Here is a 23,543-nt window from a genome sequence, read left to right on the forward strand (position 1 = left end):
CACTGGTGAGCCTTACACCCCCAGGGGTGCTGTCTGCTCTGGGGTTAGTAATTTGTTCCTGGTTGGGTTTTGGGCCCTCAGGTGTCAGGCTGGGAATTTGGGGTCCCTGCCGTGTGGACCTCAAAGCAAGAGGGAGCTGTGTGACCAAGGGCTCTGGCCCCCAGGGGCCCAGTCCCGCTGGATTGTAAAATGTAGGGGCTTTGAGGTGGGAATGAAAGCTGTGTTTCCGTGGAATTCTTTCTTTTCTTTTCTTTTTTTTTGCCGCACCGTGAGGCTTGCAGGATCTTAGCTCCCTGACCAGGGATCGAACCCATGCCCCCTGCATTGGGAGCACGGAATCTTAACTGCTGGACTGCCAGGGAAGTCCCTCGTGGAATTCTTTAAAGCCTGTTGTGGGCCCTGCTGGCTGCTTTATCCATGGCCCTTTCTGTGTTGCTCTCCCCAGCCTGTGGGCCAAAGCTCACCAACTCCCCAACGGTGATCGTCATGGTGGGCCTCCCAGCCCGGGGGAAGACGTACATCTCCAAGAAGCTGACCCGCTACCTCAACTGGATTGGCGTCCCCACGAAAGGTGAGCCTGCGCCCCCAGGCCGGGGCTGTCAGGCTGAGGGCACCCTCCTGCTTGCCATGACCACCCCCCCCCCCAAAAAAGAATGGCCTTTCCCTCTCCAGCTGCTGGGACTCTCTTTGCAGGGCCATCTGACAGGGTGCTGTCCCTGTAGTCGAGGGACACACTTTCCTTTCCGGCTGTGCCGCCCTCCACCCTGCATGCTGTGTATGGGAGGGGGAGGGTCTCTTTTCACCGGCTGCTGTCTGGTTCCCACTGCCCTGCATCCTGCCCAGCTCAGCCCTCACCTCCTCTAAGAAGCCTTCTCTGACCACCGCAGTCTGTGTGGATCTTTTCCTTTAAGTTCCCCAAGCCCTTAGTTGTGACACTCCTCCACTGACCGTCATAAAGTGCTGTGTACTATTGATTATATTTTTGCGAATCTTTGCCGGTCTTCCCACCTCCACGGGGGGTGTTGAGCACGGGGACTGATTTTTCACGTTTGCTGCCCACCCCGCCCTGTGCCCAGAGCAGTGCTTCCTATACTAAGCACTGGCTCAGCGCCCACTGCCCACCCTGGGCGCGGGCTGCTGATCTGCAGAAGGGCTGCTGTGGCCCCGGCCACGCATATGAGCCCTCACTCTCTCCACCCCCAGTGCGCTGGCGAACATCACGGCCCCGATCTTCACTAGGCCTGTGGCTGCCACCTGCTCTCAGGCTCAGGCTTCAGCCCCGGCCTGGAGAGGCCGGCCTGCAGGCTGGGCCATGGGAGGCAACCCTGGAGAAACAAGGTCCTGGGTTTGGGGGAGCTGGGCAGCCTTGCAGGCCAAGCGATACCAGCGCAGGACGCAGAGCCCACTGTCTGGTTTCCGGGTCTTATCGGGATCTTATTCAAGTCATGTGCCGGCTTGCTTTTCTTTTCTGGAAAGAGCGATCCTGACCGTGGGAGGCCCTTCTGGTGGTCAGCGTGGTCAGCTAAGGGACCTTTCTTTTCCATCCAGTGTTCAACGTGGGCGAGTACCGCCGGGAGGCCGTGAAGCAGTACAGCTCCTACAACTTCTTCCGCCCGGACAATGAGGAGGCCATGAAAGTCCGCAAGTGAGGCCCGGGCTGCGGTGGGCGGAGGGGGCCGGGCGCTCTGTAGCACCAGGTTGGGGAGAGAGAGGCAGCTGGTCCCCCTCCTTGTGTATCAGCAGGAGCCTCTCGGCCTCTGAGCCTCACTGATCCCGCTGTCCGACAACAACATCTCATTAGGAATGAACTAAATCATTTTCCTGGAAAATCATCTGTTTACGTGGGAAAAGGATTTTCTTTTCAGCTCAAAGTGACCAGGGAACTGAAGTGTGACAGCTGCACTTTAGAATCACTTGGGAGCTGGGCACAGCCCTGCCCAGATGGGTACAGTGGGCATTTGTGGGCAGGACCTGGGCATCCATGTTTTGAAAGCTCCCAGGGGAATTTCAGTGTGCAGCCGGCACGAGGCCGAGTCCCAAGTGCCGCAGCCGTGTGTGCGGGGCTCCCATCGGGGGCCTCGGGCCTCCCATCGGGGGCCTCGGGCCTGACGGTCCTGCCTGCCTGAGCAGTTTAGCCGTAGAATCACAGGTCACCCCGCTCGTTGGGGTGAATTGGGGGTGCCTGCGCGTCCTCCTGCGACGGCCCGGCTCTGATGCGCCCATGCTCTTTCTGTGTGTTGCAGGCAGTGTGCGCTGGCTGCCTTGAGAGATGTCAAAAGTTACCTGACGAAGGAAGGGGGCCAAATTGCAGTAAGCCTGGAGTATAAGCCCTGTCTCCGATCCCAGCGGGATGGTGCCCTGGGAGGGAGGGAATGTAGTCAGAGCTGCGTGGGGACACCTCCAGTTGGGACAGGTGTCTGGCCTGAGCTGTGAGGGAAGCAGGGGGCAAGGGCAGCACAGGGACTCGGGGGGGAAGGTGATCGTCCGGCGGACTCGGGGGCACAGGCAGCTGGACCTGGGGTGGCTGCAGCCGAGGGAGCTAGCGTCCCTTCCTTGTGCTCCCTCCCCTGCGTATGGCTGTCGTTCCTTTGCTTTAAGTTCTATTCCCATCCCTCCCCTTCCATCCTTGAGTGCAGGAGGAGGCAGTGGGGGGCCTGGGAGGGTGAGGTCTCTCCTGGAGCCCCAGGAAGTACCAGGCCTGACCTCTGGTGGTTTGGTAAACACTGTTCAACTCAAACTGGGCTCTGTTCACTGCCCTTCTTTCTCCCTGCCAGGTTTTCGACGCCACCAATACTACTAGAGAGAGGAGACACATGATCCTTCATTTTGCCAAAGAAAATGATTTCAAGGTGAGCCTGATTTCTCGTCTCGCCTCGGAGCGCGCAGGAGCAAGGGAAGCCCCACAGGGATTGGCTGGTTCCTGTGTCTGGAGCACCTGTGCTCCATGCTCGGGCCTTCCCCTCCCGCTGCCTGGGTTTTGCTGCCTACAGATTGGGCCTGACTGGTGGGGGCTCTTGGGGGTTACAGCGACTAGGGAGGGGGAGCATCCCTCTATTGGGGGCGGGTGCAGAGGACTCAGGACTGAGTGGCTGGTTCCTTTTTCTGTATTTGGGGATTTATGAGTGGGGTCCTTTCTGCTCCAGTGTGGTAGTGACATCACAGTGATACCAAAGTTGGCCCTTTGTGTTACCACATTTGTTGTTTCTTAGCGTTTCTGTCTTGCTTCGTCCCAGGTGTTTTTCATTGAGTCTGTGTGTGATGATCCTACAGTTGTGGCCTCCAACATCATGGTAAGACCCTTTGTAGTGTGCTAATCTGAGAAAAGTGAGGGACTGGGTCGGCCCAGAGAAGCCAGCCTGAGAAAGAGCTGGCTCTCCCAGCTGGTTGTTGATTTTGTCTGAGGAGGGATCGGGGGGTCAGAAGTACAGAGCGGTATTTAACTTAAAAGCACATTCTGTGACTTGGACTGGCTTCATCAAGGTCCTTTCAGATGGTTGGCAGAAAGCTGTCTTTGTGGGACATAAGAGAGAAATTGGGGAACCTCGAACAGTTTCTGTTGGTGGCAGGAGCCTGGCAGTTGGGGGGTGATGGGACTGCTTAGGGCAAAGAGCACCTCACCCCTCTGGACGGGAGGGGAGGTAGCAGGCTGGTCTCTTTTGCTCTAAAGGCCCCTGGTAGGTAAGAATGGTTGTGTATTGACAAAAGCACGTAGGACTCAGTGGACAGAAGGCAGAATTCCCAAATTTGGGAAGAATGTGGGTGGTTAAACCATCTTCCTGCTCCTCTCCCTGTACCAAGGGGAAGTTGCCTGGGTAAATTGAGGGTAATTGGCAGTTTAATTTGATTAATTCTTAAATTTTATTTGATAGCAATAGCTCATAAACGGAAACGGTTACTATGAAGACTTCACCGCAGTTCCCTTTCTTATATCGTAGATAATTTCTTCTCCAGCTTAAATACATCAGAGTAAGACGTTACCTGTAAAGAAAAGCTGGTCCGACACTTCTGCAGGGAGCGCTAGAGTTTGGCCGCATACAAGTGCACATCCTTTAAAGGGATGCTGGGAGTTAGTTAGCTTTTGGTGTTGGGCCTTTTCTCCAAGGCAGTGGGAATATTTACACGCATTTCTCAGAAATGAGTTCATATTTCAGGAAGAGCTATTGAAATGGTAGAAAATCAGTCCAGATTGGTTTCAGTGGCCCCAAAGGAAGAGGCTCAGAGTAGGAGGAAACGGAAGTTTCCATGCTCTAAACAAAGGGTTTTGCTGTATTTCTTTGGTTTGGTTCTACCATTTCCACTTGCTAGGGAAGCAGAGTGCAGCTGCAGAATCGTTTTTCCCCAGTGAGCCGTCTACACTCGCTTTGGCCAGAAACTCTGTCTCATCCTCTGTGAATCCGTGGATCTGTTTGCCCCGACCCTCTCTGTGTTCAGAGATCTCTTTCTCTGATGAAGCCTCAAAGCAACTTTGCAGTTTTTAGGCCTTTCTGTTGTGCTTTTTATGCAAAGGCTGTGCTGGAGAAAGGGGTTTGTGAACTGAGATTTTTTTTAAAATCGTGCTAAAATATACATAATATAAAAGGTACCATTTGGGCCGTTTTTAAGTGCTCAGCTCCGTGACACTCAGCACATTCACATTGCTGGGAAGCCATCCCCAGCATCCACCTCCAGAACTTTTTCATCTTCCCGGAACGTAACCATGCACCCATGAAACTCCCCGCTGAACTTGGATTTTGCAGCGTGCCTGCCTCTCTTTTATGGTTGTGGTCGTTGTTGAGGACGAAAAGAGCACATGCATTAACACATCCTGGCAGTTTCCCTGAAATCTGCCAGGTTGCTCAGGCCTATTGGTCAGTTATAGGGGATGGCAGGCCCGAGGGGCATTTCTCCTCCGTCTCTGTCCCATGAGAGCAAGCCTTGGGCAGGAGGACAGGACACGCAGTCCAGGCGGAGAAGCATCCACTGGGGACCAGTGACAAGTGCGTGCTCCCCCCACCTCGGGGCAGTGGAGGAGGAATCCTGCCTGGCACGTGGGCCCAGGGCACCGCCAGCACCTCCCGGTGCACTTTTGCTTACGGACAACCTCCGCTTGGTGGGGTGAACGCTGTAGGTGCTTATGGGGACTCAGCTGAATTGAAGGCTGGGTTGTCTGGTGGTGACCTGGCTCCTGGATTGATCCCGAATCAGGGCCCATTCAGAGGGGCTCATTAGAATCTGCGTGGATTTCCCGTGTTCGCCCTTCCAGGCTGAGAGGCTCTGTCTGCCCTGGGTGCTCTCCCCATGGAAGCATGGGGTTATGACTCAGCGTCCAGCCATATCTCTTTTTTTTTTCTCTTAAAACGCTGGGTAGGGTCATCATCGTTCTGAGCCCGTCTGTGCTTTTCCCCGTTTGCGAGCCCCAAAGCCTGCTTCATTCTAAGCAGAAAGCCTTCCAGCATGATTTATCAGCTGCCTCTTTGTGGTGTTACAGGAAGTGAAAATCTCCAGCCCGGATTACAAAGACTGCAACTCAGCAGAAGCTATGGACGATTTCATGAAGAGAATTAATTGCTATGAAGCCAGCTACCAGCCCCTCGACCCCGATAAATGTGACAGGTAATTCCTAAGAGGAGACCGTCTGAGCCACCTGCTTCAGGGCTTTGAATATTATTCTTGATGTTCCCACGAAGCATTTGCTCCTGGATACTTTTATAAACTGTTTTTTTAAGTATCTTAAAGAAAACTCTTGATGACATATTCGGTGTTGTAGACACTGTGTACAAGTGTGGAAAGGGAATATTAGAGCCCCGTCTTGCTCCTGTCCTTTGATGTTTCGCTCGCTTTCTTTTCCATCCTCTTGCTTTTCTTTCCCCGTGCTCTGGGAGGCCAGCCAGCCTCTCCCGCGCTCACTCCTCTGCGGGAATTACAGACTCAGACCCCCTGACTCTCAGAGAAGAGAGGTTCCGTCTGTGTCCCCAGGAGCTGACACTGCGGATCGGTTGGGGCTGAGTCTCGGCAGTGGGGCTGGGGCGGTGTCGGGGCCTTGCCCCGGCTGTGCTGTCCAGTGTTCTGACGCGCTGGTCGCCCTCCTGTGCAGGGACCTGTCCCTGATCAAGGTGATCGACGTGGGCCGGCGGTTCCTGGTGAACAGGGTCCAGGACCACATCCAGAGCCGCATCGTGTACTACCTGATGAACATCCACGTGCAGCCCCGCACCATCTACCTGTGCCGGCACGGGGAGAGCGAGCACAACCTCCAGGGCAAGATCGGAGGGGACTCGGGCCTGTCCAGCAGGGGCAGGAAGGTAGGAAGAGTGCGGGGATGGGGCAGGAAGCCGAGGGGTGGGGCTGTGCGTCCCTGTGTGCGTCTCCGTGTGTGTGTGTCCCTGTGTCTCTGTGCCCTTGTGTGTACCTGTGCATGTATGTCTGTGTGTGTTCCTCTGGGTATGTATATGCACGTGTGTCTGTGTGTGTACGTATATGTGTCTGGGGAGGGTGGAGGGTCTCTTGAGCCTGTGGGGAGGGGTGTGTGTGTGTGTGTGTCCAAGGGGAGGGGGTACATGTGCAGTGGCTGCTCCCAGGCCCCCCCTCACCAGCAGCGAGGACAGTGTGGCCAACCCCGATGTGCACGGGGACAGGCCCTGCACTGTTTCTCTGGGAGGGAGGGGCAGAGCTGGTGGTCCGGCGTGAGGCCCTCATCCCGTCCGCCGTCCCCCCCCTCCACCCCCAGTTCGCCAATGCCCTGAGTAAGTTTGTGGAGGAGCAGAACCTGAAGGACCTCAAGGTGTGGACCAGCCAGCTGAAGAGCACCATCCAGACGGCGGAGGCCCTGCAGCTCCCCTACGAGCAGTGGAAGGCGCTCAACGAGATTGACGCCGTGAGTCCGGGGCCGGGAGCCGCCGGCAGTCCTGAGCGCTTCCCACCTGCAGGGGCTGCGCTGGCCAGGTCGGGGCGGCCGTGGCGGGTGTTCCCTCGAGTGACCTCTGGGTGTTCCCCCCAGGGCGTCTGTGAGGAGATGACCTACGAGGAGATCAAAGACACCTACCCCGAGGAGTACGCGCTGCGCGAGCAGGACAAGTACTACTACCGCTACCCCACCGGGGAGGTGCGTGCCGCCCGCTCCCTCTGCGTCTCTGGCTCGGGCCTGTGTGCGCTGGGCGAGTGATGGGCAGGTGGCTGGGGTGCTGTGGGCAGGGAGCTGAGCTGGTCCTTCTGAGGCTACTGTGTCTGGCGAGGCTGGGGAGGCGGGCTGCTAGGGACCTGGAGGGACCCGTTACTGATGACTCCGGGGAGGAAGGGCCCCTGCGTCCACCCCGCTACCCTGTACCGATGCTCGCCCTGGCCCGTCTGCCTTTGAATCGAGTCTTCCCGAGTTGGACCTTGTAAACAGCTCCCAGAGAAGCACAGTTGTGTTTCCCACAAGCAGCAGGGACAGATGTCTTTCTCTAATGACGTACATGACAACTCAGGAAAGAAAAACAGTCTTGGATGGTGATTCACTGGACACAAGGGCCCCCTTGACTGTGGGCGACATGGCAGACACGTCAGCAAGTCACTTGTACTGACTGCATCGATGCTGGTGGAGGGACCCTGAGGCTGTGTGGCCCCCTCGGGCTGAGCGAGCAGCTGCCTGCAGCACTGAGTGGAGAGTCCGGCCGTAGGCGGTGCTCTGGGGTCTCCGCAGGCTCAGCCTGGTGACACCCAGTGGGGGTGCTTTCCGTCTGCGGTGCTTCCTTCCGCTCAGCGTGTCAGTTCCCTGGAGCCCAGGACGCTGTCCCTCGTCCCTCCCAGGCCCTTGTTGCCTGGGACCTGCTTAGTGAGAGAGGGGACTAGGGGTGGAGGGAACCTCGGTGGTCTTAAAGGTACAGGCCTACCCCTTCTTTTTCAATTTTCTTTTATTGAGATAAAATTCACATCATATAAAAGTCACCATTTTAACCAAAGTGTACAGGTCAGTGGTTTTTCTTATATTTCACAATATTGTGCAGCTATCACCACTAATTCTAGAACATTCCATCGCTCCATAAATAAACCACAGCCTTTTAGCAGTCAGTCCCAGTTCCTCCCCCCCAGCCCCCGACAACTGTGAGTCTGCGTTCTGTCTCTGGAGTTCCCTGTTCCGGACGTTTCACAGTGGAATCGTACACCCTGTGGTCTTTCACTCTGTATAACGTGTTCAGGGCTGTTATGCGCTGTAGTGTGTGTCAGGGCCCCGTTCCCTCACTTTCCCGGTGGAGGGTGAGGGTCAGGAAGGAGCAGTGAGAGGGAGAGGGCAGTTGGGGTGGGTCCCCCAGTGCCCGGGAGGAATGCAGCACACAGATGGTGGCGGAGGGGGGGAGGTTGACGGAGGATCCATCGTGTGGTCTCTGGTTTATAAGTGGGAGAGGTGTGGCCACGGATGCCAGGCTTCTGCTCCAACTCGGTGCCCCGTCCCTCTGCCTTGCAGTCCTACCAGGACCTGGTCCAGCGCCTGGAGCCTGTGATCATGGAGCTGGAGCGGCAGGAGAACGTGCTGGTCATCTGCCACCAGGCCGTCCTGCGCTGCCTCCTGGCCTACTTCCTGGACAAGAGCGCAGGTGCCTGGTCCTCCGATGCATCCTCTCCCGGGGGGTCAGGGGGTTGGGGAGCCAGTCACAGCCCCCGCAAAGGAGAGAGGGAGAGGAAACTGGCCTTAGAGCTGGGGTAGCCTGCTGCCAGGGGTGAGGAAAGGCTGCGTCCCCTCCCCCTCCCCCCACCTAGCGCTTCCTTGCAGCCCCTGGAAGACACTCAAGCAGTTTGATGCTGGGTGGGCTTAATGGCTTCGAGAACCAGCCTCCCGGAAGCCCTGTGTCTCCACGTCTCAGGGGCTGTGGGTCGGGTGGGGAAGAGGCAGCCCACCTCTAAGGAGTTAACAGCCCAGAGAACTCTGACGTTACTCTTAACACTTAAATGTGGATCCTGACACCTAAATCGTTTGGGAAATTGACTCTTTTACTCCGGCTCGTTGTGCGAGCGTTTGGGTTTGCTTCGGTTCTGTTCTTTGTCGGGCCGCCTGCCTCGAGCACAGCAGGCTCGCGGCCGGGTTGCGGGAGTGGGGGGGGGGGGACACCCTGCCCAGTGAGGCCTCTGCAGGTGGTCCCCACGTGGCAGAAGCTCTCACTGAGGCCTGGGAATGTCCCCCCTCAAGTCTCCAGTCTCACCGTGGGCCCTTCTCTCCTTCTCAGAGGAGATGCCCTACCTGAAATGCCCCCTTCATGCTGTCTTGAAGCTGACGCCTGTCGCTTACGGTGAGTGTGGTGATGCAGCCCCTCCGAGACCCGTCTCCCTGGTGGGGTGGCGGTGAGGCTGTGAGCGCGGGGCCCCTCTCACCGGTCGCCAACCTCTTCCCTGCCCTCGCCCAGGCTGCCGAGTAGAATCCATCTACCTGAATGTGGAGTCCGTGAGCACGCATCGGGAGAGGTCAGAGGTGAGTGCGAGCTCGCTGCCCCCACCCCACCCCCGCACACTCCTGCCCTGTCCTCCTTCTGGGAAGGATGCTGGCAGGCGGCAGCACCGGTGGGCGCCAGCACTGGGGACGCCCCCCCACACCCCCGGCGGCTTGCTTGTAAGGGCTGGCTGTGTCCGTGGGTGGATTCTGTCTCGTTTGGAACAGCGGCCTCCGTGGCGGCCCTCCCTTCCCTCAGCGCCCGCGTGCCCCTCCCTGCCCGTCGGGTGGCTTCTCGGCGTCGTCTTCCTGTTCTTTCTTGCCGCGCTTCTTCCCCCCCACCTGACCCGAGAAGTGAGTGTTGAGGAGAAAGACGTTCTTGCTCTTTTAAACGTAACCGTAGCCCAGTTACTGTCCCCTTTTCCTCCGGGGCAGCTAAACGATGGCAGGTTCCAGAGTCACGGAACCCACAGATCCACTCAGTCATCTGCATGCACTCAGGTCCCGGATTCCCACGAAGACGATGAGAGTGAAGAAGGGGTGGGACTGGGAAACACAGCTGTGATTCGGGAGTTAGCCATGGGAGCAGTGGCGGGTGGAATGCTTTTCCAGGAGACCCCAATGCCTGGCCGCACCTGACCCCCCCTCTAGGGTGGGGTCTGGAATTCGGTGGTCAGCCTGGCTGGGCCTCCCGAGGGCGGCGCAGGGTTCTGCCCAGGCGTACATTGTGAAAGAAAGTTTGAATTTACTCTATACCGACTGTCAAACTCCAGCTCTCTGCCAGCATCAGTCCGACCCTTTCTTTTACACCGAGTGTGATGTTCTTGTCCCTGTTCCCAGGGAGCTTGGCCAGAGGATTTTGGCATTAAAATCCCAGCTCCCATGGCAGTTGCCTGGCTGGTTGACCGAAGCGAAGGCGGACGGCTTCCCTTGGCTGTGACGGCACCTTCTGAGCCAGGGTGGCAGGATGCGCGTTTGCCCTCCTTCCAGGGGTAGCAGCCTCCCCGCCGGACTGCCAGCAGCCGGGTTCTTGGGGTTGGGCCCGAACTGGGCTCTGGTGGCCCCTGAACACTTCACTTGTTCAGAGCAGGGCAGGCAGGGGCTTGCTGGAGACAGACCCCAGCTCAGGCTCCTGGGCCACGAGCTACAGAGTGACAGGCCCTGGGGGACTTCAGAGGTCCCCACTCCACTGGAGTTGTCACTTCGTCGGAAGGCTGGTGTTGGGCCCTCGCGGTTTCCTGCGTCTTTGGTCTCCTGGCTGGGGGAGGCTTGCGTTTCCTGTCCTAAGCTGGGTGTTCTCGCCAGCAACAGGAGCTGTGAAGATCCTGGCTTGAGGTCAGTGGGAGAGGGTCCAGCACGACACCTGCTCGCCCCCCGCCCCTCCTGCCGCCCCCAGCGGTCGCCCAAGCCTCATGCCCAGGACCCCTGCCTCTGTGTTTTTGGAGGCTGGCAGCAAGGTCCTTCTTCTGATCTCTTCCCTGCTGTAACTGCATCACTGTCTGTGCAGAACCGTCCTGCTCGTCCTCCCTCGCCTGCTTTGCGAACATCGTGTCTGTCTGAGTGGGTGTCTTGGAATGATCGGGTAGGGGGTTCGGGAGGAGAGATCATCCCTTGTTCTTGCCGAGGGCTAGACACAGGACGAGCCAGCAGCACCTCGGTCCAGGGCCGTTCACCGTGGTCGGGCTTGTGGTCTCAGTGAAATCTGGAAGCAGAGAAATGTGTTTGGTTTGGTTTTGGATTTTTTGTTTTGGCTTATTGACTTCCTTTTCCTCGTAACTGTCGCCTTCTCTCTTTTGTCTTTGTCTCGCTTAGGATGCAAAGAAGGGACCTAACCCGCTCATGAGACGCAATAGTGTCACCCCACTAGCCAGCCCCGAGCCCACCAAAAAGCCTCGCATCAACAGCTTTGAGGAGCATGTGGCCTCTACCTCCGCTGCCCTGCCCACCTGCCTGCCCCCGGAGGTGCCCACGCAGCTGCCCGGACAAGTGCGTTGACCCCCTTCTCCTTCCTGAGTCGAGTCTCGTGCAGGGTGGGGAGAGCGTGCCTGCTGGGGAGGAGTGTGTCCGGTGGGGCGGTGGTGGCCTCAGGCCCAGGCCCGCTTGGGGGTGTGCGGGGAGAGGACATGGATGCCGCTCTGAGTGTGGGACCCCCGGATCCGTCCTTGAGACCTTGGCTGTGTGTGCACACGCCCGTTCTGGGGAGGTGGTGTTGCCCGGGCAGAACCAGGCAGAGCAAAGAAGTGGCCGAGTGTCCGCGATCCATTCACATTGGTGAACAGTTTCTTCTAAAAGTTGAAGGCAACCCCCAGTTCAGGAGTCTCCATCCAGCTCTGGGCTGTTGGCTTCTGTGTGTCCCGGGGACGTCTTTTCTGTCCCCACGCTGAGTATTCTTCCTCACTTGCTCCCTTGCCATCGTTCCCCGTTAGAGAAAAGCTCTTGTCAGATGGGGCCCTGGGAGCGTGTACGGAGCCAGCATGGCTGGGCTGGAACCCGGGCCGGAGGACCTGGAATTAGCCACTTTCTCCTATAACGTAGTAAAAAACCCCAAAGCAGAAAACCAATTAGATTTCATTCTTAGGTTATTTCATTCGCTGTGATGGTGAAAGGCTAAAAGATACTGGCTACTGGGCATTAAGATTTTTTTTCAGAAAACCACCCTTTTCCTCAACAACACCCGAGAATCCTGGCCAGGATGTGAGACGTAGAAATCCCTGGGCACAAATTTGGGTCCCACCCAGTGGTCTCCCCCACCTCCAACCCGCCACGCCTGGCCTCTGACACAGAAATCACAGGCTCAGGTTCGAATTGGATTTGTTAATGAGCTGGGTGCTGAAGGCCCACAAGCTCTTCCTGCGTTTCCCCCAAAACGCATTTAAACCGTGTGTTGTCTGAAAACGTGTTGTGTTGGGGTGGGGGGGTGCTGTGCAGCCCCAGCAGGCCATCGTACCTCTTCAGGCCTCAGTTTTCGCATCTGTGGAATGGGGGAGCAGCAGCTACTGCCAAGGGCTGATCAATGGGGTGATCGTGCTGAGACTCTGACATGGTGGTGTCTGCTCCTGGCGCCGGCTCTGGGCTTTTATTGTCAGGTTCCGTCACCTCCCCGGGCCTTCAGTCTCCCTGTTTTTTAAAATGAGGGAGGTAGACTGACTGGGAGATGTCTAATTAGTGCTCCTTTCAGGTCTAACGTCAGAGGTGCTTTTCATGAAAACTGAGAACTGAAGTGGTGTGTCAGTGATATCCTGCGCTGGTGTAAACGGTGGGGTCATAGTTGGAAGGTTAGAGGCCGCAGTCACAGATGCCGTGGGGACCGGCCGGGCGGGGGTTGGGCAGTGTGCAGGGCCACTGGCTGGCCAGGCCGGGAGGGTCCAGGGCTCTGTCCCTGCGGAGGCTGCCTGGTACCCGATGACCTGGGCCCTCACCCTGTCCCTCAACTGACTCTCTCTCCCACCTTTTCTCTCTGCAGCCTTTGCTAGGGAAAGCCTGTTTGTAAGTATTTTTCTCTGAATACTTTTGCTTTTTGCATCTCTTTCTCCTTGCTTGCCAGTTTGGCCTCCTACCTGTTAAAAGTGTTGAGGGTAATGCCAGTTTCTGTGACATCTGAAGGAGGAAGATGGGACGGGAGGAAGAATAAGGGATTCATGGATTTTCAGAAAAGGATACAGGAAGTCGGCGGGTTTTTGGTGTCTCCTCCTGCTGCCGCAGCCACCGCGGGGCCGGGGCGATTGTTAGTATTTGCAGTGCTTGGTGGCTGGATGTCTATCTACTTTTTCCCTCTTAGAGTCAGATTTTGGCGGGAGCTGGGTTTGTGCCTACTGACGTTGTCTTTTAAGTTCTGGGCCTCTCCCGGGAGAGCCCTGGAGAGTTTACCCAGAGCCTAACCTGCAAAACAAAGAGTGGAGGACCCGAGCGTCTCCCTCCTGTCCTGGCAAGGACCCCCACCTTCAGGGGCTCCGGGACCCCCAGGCTCTGGAGAGGTCTGTTTGGGAGCCATCATTCTGCATCGGGTTGTCCTGTATCACAACCTGCTCGACATTTACGGTCGCGTTCAGGATGGGGTGCAGCTTTTTCTCTGCAGAGAGTTCAGTGTTAGCAGCTGCTGGATAATCCAGCGCTTCCTCTGCTCCGGTGGCCCCCAGCCCCAGAAGGAACTGAGGCCTTTATGTTGCAGAGTTTTAATAAGAGACACCCTGAAATATCATCCCCAGCGCCACGAGTCACACCCACCCCGCGTCCCTTTCGCTGGTTAGGCTACCTGGACTAATTCACGCAGAAACGTGGCTTATTCTTGGAAAATAGGAGCTGTTGGGCATCATGCTTGGACTAGGTGGTACCACCTGTTGAGAAATGTATTTCATCACTTCACGGCTTGTACACATCCCGAGTCTTTGGTCCTTAAAATATAACCCCAGGAGGTCGCAAGGCAGTTCCTGTCCCTGTTGCCCAGATGAGGGTGAGTCTCTCACCCACGGTCACCCAGCTGGTTCGTAGCAGAACCAGCCCTCGAATGGGTCTCCCAGTCCCAAAGGCTGGCTGTTTTCTCTCTGCTGGTTTCCAGAACACCGAGGGTCCCATTCACCTGCCTATCCTGGGCACCTGACATTTGCAGCCTGTGGGGCGTGGCCCCGAGCTGTTCAATTTCCTTTCTGTTTCTTGCAGCCTCTCCCCTGCAGCTGCTTCCCGTGGCCGAGATGTGTTTATTTAATGGTGGGCCTGCCCGTTACATTCAGTCTTTAAGAGTAACAGTCCCACGTCCGTTACCGCCTTGACACCAGGCGTTGCACCCAGGACGCCCTGGGATCGAGTTCTCCTTGTGTGAAAACTAGCCTTTGGGTTTGGAACCTTATGGTTTTGCATCTGTGTGTATCCTGTTCCTTCTGACCCATGGCCTGATGCTGCCAGGAGAGAAATCTTCTTGCTGGGAGGGGGCCATTCAGGCACATCCCCCAACCCTCTAAGGTTGAACTTGGCCATCTCTAAGGCTCATGATGCCTGTAGCCAAAATCCCTTCAGTTCAGCAAAAATGTGTTCTCCGGACCCATCACGCCTGCATCCGCTCAGGTGACCCAGCGTCCAGGTGTTTTGATGATGAGAATATGGATGTAGCACTTAGCAAGATACCTGACGTGTGGTCAGGGCCTGGTGCACAGTAGCTGTTCCCGTGGGAGGTGTGATGCCCTGTGCTTTGGTGGTTACATCCAGGGCTCTCTGGTCTGTGTTCCCTCCTGCACAGGCCAGGGGGATTTCTCCTCGTGGGCAGCAGGAGCGCCTAGGGACTAGGGAGTGGGGTGCCCCTGGGGTCTTAGGGTTGTGGCCCGAGGATGCCGGTGATGGTAGTGCTCTGGTAAAACAGGCACGACAGCCAGGTGGGACTCAGCGCCCGCCCTGCAGTCCACTCTCCACGGGCTGCACTAGGGCTCGGGACCAACGGACCATCTGACCCTCACGATGCATCCTTGACTTTTAAATTTCAAATGCACGCTAAGAAGAGAATCCTACTAAAGATGTTTTGTCTTGTTTTTCTTTCCCAACATGTTTCTTCCTCCCCCCCCCACTATGCTTGAAAGACGAACTGTCTGTCATATTTTCTCAAAGTTTTCTCCTTACTAACCTTGGAAAGGTAAATGGCTCCGTGCATGCCCTCCTGTCCCCTCCACGTCTCTCTGGGTCATGGCATCTCAGCCCTTGGGGCGTCTCAGTCTGCGTGAAGACTGGCCATTGTGAAGTCTGTGACTCATACACCCTGTGCCCCAGAACTTGTGTGCCCCATTGTCTTGAGATCCTCCATGTGTCCAGAGCCAGGGGCACCATGAGCGAATGACGTGGCCTGTGCCTGTGGTCCCCCGTGTCATCATTGCATTGCCATCATTCGTGGGTGCTCCAACCTTGGGCATGAGGTGTCCCAGGGTGGGTGGGAGCCAGCACCTCCATCTCTGACCCCACAAGTTGACTGGGTCCTCTCTGGCTGCGAGACTGGGGGTCTCCCCAGGAGACAAGCCGCTCACAGGGGCTGTCTGATGCACTCGTGGTCGGAGGGTCGGTCACCTGGGCTCCTGAGTCCGGCTGAGAGCAGGGTCAGATCAGGCACTGGCTTCCGTGCTGCCAGCCCTGCGATGGTCCTCTGTAGAGATTCTCCACCTCAGCCCCCCGGTTCACGCGGGAGGGGAGTGGGCCTTGGTGATGCTTACATTTCTGTCTGCCTGGGTTCCACTCTCCCTGCTGCCCCTTTGAGACAGTCTTGGTGGAGACACTCAGGATGCAAGAGAACACTTTTAAAGATTCTGCTTCCCTATCCTGCAGTGTGGCTTAGTAGGGAGGGTAGGTCAAGAGACTGCTGCTGTGTGGTGGCAGCCACCGTCTGTTCCCAGCTGATTGAAAACTATTTTTTAAGGGGGTTTGGGTACTGGCCAGCATCTTTGGGGTGGGGCTTCTGGGCAGGATTGCTTTTATTAGAACGGGGTGAGAGCTTTACTGACACATGCCTTCCCTGCCCGGCTCCCTTGCTTGAGTTCCAGCATCCGAGCTGTGTTCCTGGAATCCAGGTCCCTAGGTCTGTTGTATACCCTGCTGGGAGGAGAGTCCTGATGCTTCTCCAGATTTAACCCCACCCCCACTCCTTCCTCTGCCTGACAGCGAAGCCGGGAAGCCTTGGGCTCTAAAGCGTCGTGAGCCGGGGGCGGGGCGGGGGGGGGGGGGCTAGGTGCTGGCACCCGTGCTTCCCAGGACAGCTGTGACCCACAGGAGCTGCCTGCCCTCCCCTCCCTGCCTCCCTGCCTCCTTCAGGCGGACGTCAGGGGCCCTCCCGGCCCTTCTCCCCTGGGACCCCCGGGCTTAGCCTCCACCACGTTCCTGGGCCACTGTTTGGTAATGATGCTCTTCAGGGCCGTGTTCTTTGTTGGGGAGAGGGGGGCACGTCTCAACTGCATGGCTTTCGTCTTTGCTTTAGAACCCTAGTCAACAGGAATGGTAACCGGCTTCCCCGTCTTTTCTCCCGAAAGCAGAACATGAAAGGCTCCCCGAGCGGCGCGGAGGCCTCCAGGACGCACTGACGCAGCCCCGCCGGCGCCCCGCCCTTTCGCTCCCGCAGCTTTGCTCCTGCCCTTCTGTCTGCCCAAGGCCAGCGATCCCGAGGACATCTCCCGGAGGGCGGCATGGAGGAGGGGCTGCTGCTCCAGGAGGACCGGGCCCCCGCCTGCCTGTGCTCCCCTGGCCTTCGGGCCACGCGCCCCGCGGACCCCTTGAGGCCCGGGAAGGACGATGTGCAGTGGAGGCGGGACGGCGGCGCCTCCCCGTGGGCTTGTTCATCTCGTCTCTGGACCTTCCGTGCTGGGGAGATGACACTGCCCCGAGTCCTAACCTTAAATGGGGCCTGGATCTCAGCTGCTGAAGGTTAAGGGACACTGAAGACTTTCAGAAGGCTCTTGGTGCCTCTCGGCCTGGACGTTGCCTCCGGCAGGGAGCCCTTGGCCCGTGCTAGGTTGGGGTCGGCCGGGAGAGCCTGGAGCTGGACCTGCTGGTCAGCCAGGCAGTGACCCTCCGCGTGTCGCGTATCCTCCCGGGTGTGTGTCCTGTCTCTGAAGATGGTGTGGGACCGTCTAGCTGCGGAGGCAGGAGGAAATACATTGCCGAAAGATCACCGGGGCCTCGCCTTCCAGGGAAGGCTCCTGCCTGGATTCGAGGCGCCTGGGACACGGCTCTCCCAGGGCTGCTGGCTCGTGCACTTTTTTTATGGCAGAGAGTGTGACCTGAAAGTCACACCTTCAGGAACTTAGATGTTTGCATTTTGCGCCCTTGGGGTTGGAGCTCTGAAAGGATGTGGGAGTTGGGCAGCCTGTGGGGAGGGGAGGGACCCCTCACCCCGTAAAACGGCCGGGGAACAAGGGCCTGGCCTCCTCTTTTGGGGCCTTCATCACGTCCTGTGTTTCCCTGGTGGGGACAGTGGCCCAAGCCAGGCCTCGCTCGCGGCCACTTCCTCCGAGAGCCTCGCTCTCCACTGTCTCCTGGCAGGATTCAGCTCGGTTCCCTTGTGTCAAGCGTCTGCTGTGTGCCCAGCGTGGAGCTGGGTGCCTTGGGCGATTCTGGAGGAGAGAATGTCCTCGTTTGCCTTCGTGGCACCTGTGGCATTTTGGGGGCGTGGTTCAAGGCAGGGCTTGTGGACACGTGGTTCTAAACACCTGTAGTTTCCGCCTGCGGGTTTTCCTCTGAGGCCTCCGAGGACTGGGGGAGGGGGGGTGTCGAGGCCCAGGAGGATGGATTTGGACTCAGCGGTAGAGTTTGTCCAAATGACCCTTTTCAGGATTTCTGAAAGCCGGTGCCAAAGGTCACCTTCCCTTCCCTTCTTGCCTTCTGCTTTGGGGTCCCACATCCTTACCCCTCTTAGCTTGTGCAGTAGTCACTGGGGGTAGAGGCAGGGGCGTCTAGACAGCTGGAGCTGGGAGTGGGGACAGGAGCTGTTTTGGGGTTTTTGTTTGAGAGGAGCTTGTAGAAAAATTCACGTTCCTCTGGTTGGGAGAAATGGGCACACGATTCAGACACCCTACAACCAGGTTTGTGGGTTTCACACAAAACCATTCAAATCCTCCCTTCCCTTAACTGGCCATCTTCCCAAGACAATGTCTCTCTGTACATTCCTGTGCAAGACTGGTTACTTTCTCTCTTTCGCGCTGTCTTGTCAGACGTGTGTGTGTGTGTGTGTGTGTGTGTGTGTGTGTGTGTAGGTTTGTGTTTTTAGATGGAGGGACCTGCGGCTCTGCTCTTGAGAATGGCTCTCTTATGTCCACCTTGTGGTTCCTTCTCTGGTTGTCGGAGCTGACCCTGAATTTTGACTCTTCTGGCTGGTCTGAGTGGGGTCTTCATGAAGGTGTGTCCCCCCTTGCCTCTGACTGCCCGAAATCAGTGCATCCACAAAAGATGCGCTTGGCCTAACCCGGGACCTTGGTTTTCAGGAGCCTCAGTGGGGAGAGAGAACATCAGTACGGGCGGGGAGGGGAGATGGGGAGAGGGCGGAGGCTGGGAGACTGGAGACCAGGGGCCTGACATCTGAGGAGGGAGGCGGTGGACAAGGATGTGTCTGAGCCACAGTCTCAGGGCTTCTGCAACGCCGACCATTGACTCTCACTCCCTCACCCCCCGGAAAACATCTGGGACCAATATTTTTAACTTTGCATGTTTGTTTTGGGGGCGGGCTCACCCCTCTCCTTCTTCTGTCCTGAGACTGTGGGCAAAGCTCTTCGTTTGGGGGAGGGGGGAAGAAAGACTGTTGGAACCACGCCAATGACGTTTTCGTTTCTAATACTTGAAATTTATTTTTTTATTATTTTGATAGCAGATGTGCTATTTATTTATTTAATAAGTATAAGGGATCCTGAAGACGGAAAGCTGTATAGATGGGGTCTTGTTAGTTGGTTGGCTTGGGGGCCTTTTACGTGTGATTTCTGATTTCTCTGTGTTCTGTATACATTTGTCTGAATTAATTACCCGGGATGAGGCTGTGCCAGCTTTCAAACAGGGGATGCCTGTCGGAAATTTGTATATTTTGCAGTTGCCAGAACAATAAAATACCTGGTTGAAATACACGGATGAAGTGCGTCTCTGGTCCTTTTTGGGGGGCGGGGAGGAAGAGTCTTTCATCACACTTGGGGTCAGTACACCAAGTTTCTACCACTCAGCCCCATCGCCTTCCTTCAAACAGGACTTGCAGGGAATTCCCTGGCGGTCCGTTGGTTAGGACTCTGCGCTTCTACTGCAAGGGCCCTGGGTTCGAGCCCTGGTTGGGGAGCTAAGATCCTGCAGGCCGCGCAGCGTGGCCAAGGAGAAAAAACAAAAGGGGACATGTAGATTCTGATTGCCTAATGTCTGCATTTGCGAAACAATGTTGTGTCACCTTTAAAAAAAAAAAGAATAGCCTTTAGTTTTAGAGCAGTGTTAGGTTTCCAGAGAAGAGCAGGTAGTACAGAGAGTTCTTGGATACCCCCAGGTCCAGGTATATGTCTCCCCTGTTATTAGCATCTTGCATTTGTGGTGCATTTGTTACAACTGATGAGCCAATATTGATGCGTTATTATTACCTAGAATCTATGGTTTCCACTAGCGCTCACTCTGTTGTGTGGTCCTGTGCGTTTTGACAAACACGTACTGATAGGTATCTACCATCACGGCATTCAGAATGCCATCCATCCCTTCCCCCAGCCCCTCCAGTCAGCAGCTGTTCTTTTTTATTGATTTATTTATTGATTTATTTGGCTGTATCTGGTCTTAGTTGCGGCACGTGGGCTTCTCTCTTGTGGCATGCCAGCTCCAGAGCACGAGGGCTCAGTAGTCGCGGCACGTGGGCTCTCTAGGTGTGGCGCGGGCTGTACAGCGCTCAGGCTTAGTTGCCCCGCAGCATGAGGGATCTTAGTTCCCCGACCAGGGATCGAACCCACATCCCCTGCATTGGAAGGCGGATTCTTAACCACTGGACCACCAGGGAAGTCCCAGTCAGCAGCTGTTCTCATACAAGCCCTGCAGATGGTGTTGGGGCCCTGGATAGAATCACAGGAAGGCATTTCATCTTAGGTTCTTGGTCCCTTTCACTTCCCTGCCCTTCCTCCCACCCCCTTGTAGCCCCTTTCAAGGTTCCAATGGGAAGAGACTCAATCCAACTTCCAGGACCACTTTGCCACAACTCAAGCCTGTCATTTTGCTTCAGCATCTTCGTCTCTGCGATGAGGGGACTTCCTCAGGTGAGTACGGGGCTGGGTGAGGACATGCGTGTGGTTATAAGGCAGCACTGAGCACCCCCATCGGGCATGGCCTTTGTGACCCGCAGGGTTCTCACCGTGTCTGATTTTCTTTTTCTTTTGTCCACAGCCCCACTGCTACGCTCCAGAAATAGCCCTCACTCCCAAATTAGTCCTTCTGCATCCCATACGCTTTCCAGCCCTACCTTGTGAAGAGAGTAGGACTCAGCAGTTTGGCACCTCCACTGTGAAATGACTTCGGAGGTTGCCACCTGTCACCGGCATGACGGGGCACAGTGCTCATTATGCATTGGGTTCAGGGCTTAGAGAGGCAGCTTTCGCCTTCCACTTCATTGGAAGGCTGCCCTAACAGGATATGTACATAGTTTAAAGTCCCAGGCCTGTTGGGAGATGGGAATCCATGACAGTTCTGTGGCCTTTTGGGCAAGCTGAGAGTCATCTGTGCGACAGTGATGGTTATTGAAAAAATACTGAAGAATGAGTCACCAGGTGGACGCATGGTGGGTGAAGGGGTACAGAGAGCTGCAGGAAGGTGAATGCTGGAAGGACACTCGTTAGGGACGGTCTAGAGCCAGACTGTGGCTCTTTGTACGGGAAAACCAAGTGAGGGATTCCCCAGTGCAGATAAAGTCATTCTGTCAAACAGGAACAGCTGCAACGCCTAAGACTTAATGGTCTTAAGGAGATCCTTACGCGGCCTGAGGGGTGAGGCAGTTCCTGTCTGCCGTTTTGCAGATGGAGAATCTGACACTCGCCAGAGGTAAAGAACTTCCGCAAGGCTGCTTAGCAGGTGAATTTCAAGGATTCAAATCCAAGTGCCTGGGACACTAAGGTTTGTGGCTTTAACCGTTGTAAAATTTCCCCTCCTCCTATTTCTGGTCTCTCCAAGTTAATGGGAGTTAGCAGTGGAACAGGTGAGAGGTCAGGTCAGTTTCAAGCTGCCTGCCCGCTGGGCTGGGAGGCATGGGCCGTCTTCCCGCCTTGCTCCCTGGGGTGCCCAGCTGGTGGTCAGACGGTCAGGGTCTTCAGGGAAGTCAGCAGTGGCCCTTCAGGAGAAGGTGGGCGCCCTGGTCCAGATTCTGGACTCCCCAGGTAATATCCAGAATCCTCCTTGCTAATCTTTCCTCCCAAGAAATTGACTAGCACCTTTTAGAGGCAACAGATCACAGGGTTGCATAGAGAGGGGATGCCTCGTGGGGTGGGGAGTGGGCATGCGTGCTTAGAGAAGAGTTGCTGCAGCAAAGTGACCTGAGTGAACAGAGCTGGTGGCGTCCCTCTCGAGGGCGGGCTGTGCCTGCACTCTTCATGCCAGGTGCTCACACCTGCAGGCCCGTGCGGCCGGCAGGAGCCTCCAACCAGATTGATTCTCATCTCACTTTGCCCTCGGCTCACTCTCCACTTTTCCCACCAGCACAGTTGAGAGTCTCTTAACTTGGAATTACTTAATAAACTGTAGCGGGAGAATTGGCCAACTATTTGGGAAGAAAAAGCTAATCAGATCATGTGTTGCACCGTCCATCTAAGTGTTTTTAAAAAAATCAAGCTAGGGCTTCCCTGGTGGCGCAGTGGTTGAGAGTCCGCCTGCCGATGCAGGGGACACGGGTTCGTGCCCCGGTCCGGGAAGATCCCACATGCCGCAGAGCAGCTGGGCCCCGTGAGCCATGGCTGCTGAGCCTGCGCGTCTGGAGCCCGTGCTCTGCAACGGGAGAGGCCACAACAGTGAGAGGCCCGCGTACCGCAAAAACAAACAAACAAAAACAAAACAAAACAAAAAAATCAAGGTATTAACAAAGGAGAAGGAAATGTTGGTGAATATCTAATTTTTGGTTGGACGAAGACCAGGCTTAGAAGCAATAAGATTAACTACAAAGGAAATACTGAGATTTCACACCCTGTGAACATTTTAAGTTCAATGTCATAGAAAACCTTGAACATGAGTAAAAGGAAAACAACAGGCTAACAGATATTTGCAACAAATCCCCAAATTTTTCTAAAATGTAAATTGGAAACACATCCAGAGCAGTAAGAAAAACGTGGAGACTCTTCTAGATCCTTGGACAAAGGCTTTTATTTAATCCTTTCCATTTAAAGATGTGAAAACTGACGTTTGCTGGAGTTAAAAGTTCTTTTTTTTTAAATAAATTTATTTATGTTTGGCTGCATTGAGTCTTCGTTGCTGCGTGCAGGCTTTCTCTAGTTGCGGCGAGCACGGGCTACTCTTCGTTGCAGTGCGCGGGCTTCTCATTGCAGTGGCTTCTCTTGTTGCGGAGCGCGGGCTCTAGGCATGCGGGCTTCAGTAGTTGCAGCATGCAGGCTCAGTAGTTGTGATTCGTGGGCTCCAGAGCACTGGCTCAGTAGTTGTGCTGCCCGGGCATAGTTGCTCTGCGACATGTGGGATCTTCCTGGACCAGGGCTCGAACCCGTGTCCTCTGCATTGGCAGGTGGATTTTTAACCACTGTGCCACCAGAGAAGTCCCTGGAGTTAAGTTCTAATGGCTGTTTTAACAGATTCAGTTGGAGCTCACATTTTTTTGACACAGTGTGAGTGGTTTGGGTCAAGTCTTCAGCCAGTGCGTTAATGGCTTAGGCACTGGTTTCGACCCACAGATTCTGACATACTACTAAGATCATGTTCAGAGGGAACTCCCATGAAGACAACAGAAGCATGGGGGATTAAGAGGTACAAACTCTTATGTATAAAATAAATAAGCTACAAGGATGTGTTATACAACACAGGGAATATAGACAATATATTGTATTATATGTATTATATATGTATTGTATGTATATGTATTATATGTATTAGACAACACAGGGAATATAGACAATATTTTATAATAACTATAAATGGAGTATAACCTTTAAAAATTGTGAATCACTATGATACACACCTGTAACTTATATAATATTGTACATCAACTATATCACACAAAAAAAGTAAAAAAGAAAAAGATAGCAGAAGCACAAAACAGAGTACTTCAGCCACTTAGGACTGAAGGGGGCCCTCCGCACACTCCCTGAGAGATGTCTTTGCATGTATTTAATGGTGTGGACGTCCATGGAAGAAGCCTCATTTTTTTCACGCATTAACCACACAAGATTCAACCTCTAGGGTGAAAGGAAGCCCAGGGACAGGCTGGCTTGGGGGACTGTTAGAACCTGATGGTGGTGGGGATGAGGGTGGGCAGTGTGCGGACGTGTCCCCCATGTATAAGATATTTCATAACGTTGCATTGTCAATAAGTGCTCTACACCGGGGGTGCAAGCCGTCCATTTTCAGTTCCTTGAGGCCTAAACTTCAGCTGCAGGCATCAGAGCAACTCTGCCTCTGACGTCGGGTTAACTGCGCAAAAGATGTCTCACCTGGATATTCTGACACCTACATTTGGTGAACAGAGGGGTAGAGGGGGCACTCGAGGCCTGGG

General features: G+C 55.4%; 1 protein-coding gene across 6 annotated transcripts in view; it reads left to right on the top strand.

Annotated features, from left to right (window-relative positions):
- The window catches only part of PFKFB3 (6-phosphofructo-2-kinase/fructose-2,6-biphosphatase 3), an 85,262-nt gene extending 66,311 nt beyond the window's left edge, over positions 1 to 18,951 (top strand). For 2 of the 6 annotated variants that reach the window (XM_082647641.1, XM_082647637.1), the window contains exons 2-15: positions 446 to 571; positions 1,549 to 1,645; positions 2,244 to 2,310; positions 2,775 to 2,849; positions 3,234 to 3,290; positions 5,468 to 5,592; positions 6,074 to 6,281; positions 6,707 to 6,853; positions 6,977 to 7,081; positions 8,423 to 8,552; positions 9,180 to 9,242; positions 9,357 to 9,421; positions 11,192 to 11,365; positions 16,375 to 18,951. In XM_082647641.1, the coding sequence (XP_082503767.1) occupies positions 446 to 571; positions 1,549 to 1,645; positions 2,244 to 2,310; positions 2,775 to 2,849; positions 3,234 to 3,290; positions 5,468 to 5,592; positions 6,074 to 6,281; positions 6,707 to 6,853; positions 6,977 to 7,081; positions 8,423 to 8,552; positions 9,180 to 9,242; positions 9,357 to 9,421; positions 11,192 to 11,365; positions 16,375 to 16,425 (1,490 nt within the window). In that variant the 3' untranslated portion in view covers positions 16,426 to 18,951. Of the gene's footprint in view, positions 1 to 445; positions 572 to 1,548; positions 1,646 to 2,243; positions 2,311 to 2,774; positions 2,850 to 3,233; positions 3,291 to 5,467; positions 5,593 to 6,073; positions 6,282 to 6,706; positions 6,854 to 6,976; positions 7,082 to 8,422; positions 8,553 to 9,179; positions 9,243 to 9,356; positions 9,422 to 11,191; positions 11,366 to 12,842; positions 14,997 to 16,374 lie in introns of all 6 variants that reach the window. The other 4 variants (XR_014296311.1, XM_082647639.1, XM_082647640.1 and 1 more) reach the window with 4 other exon arrangements.
- The last annotated feature ends 4,592 nt before the right edge of the window (positions 18,952 to 23,543 follow it).

This window comes from Grampus griseus (genome assembly GCF_964374135.1).
Source record: "Grampus griseus genome assembly, chromosome: 2".
Classification (NCBI taxonomy): Eukaryota; Metazoa; Chordata; class Mammalia; order Artiodactyla; family Delphinidae; genus Grampus; species Grampus griseus.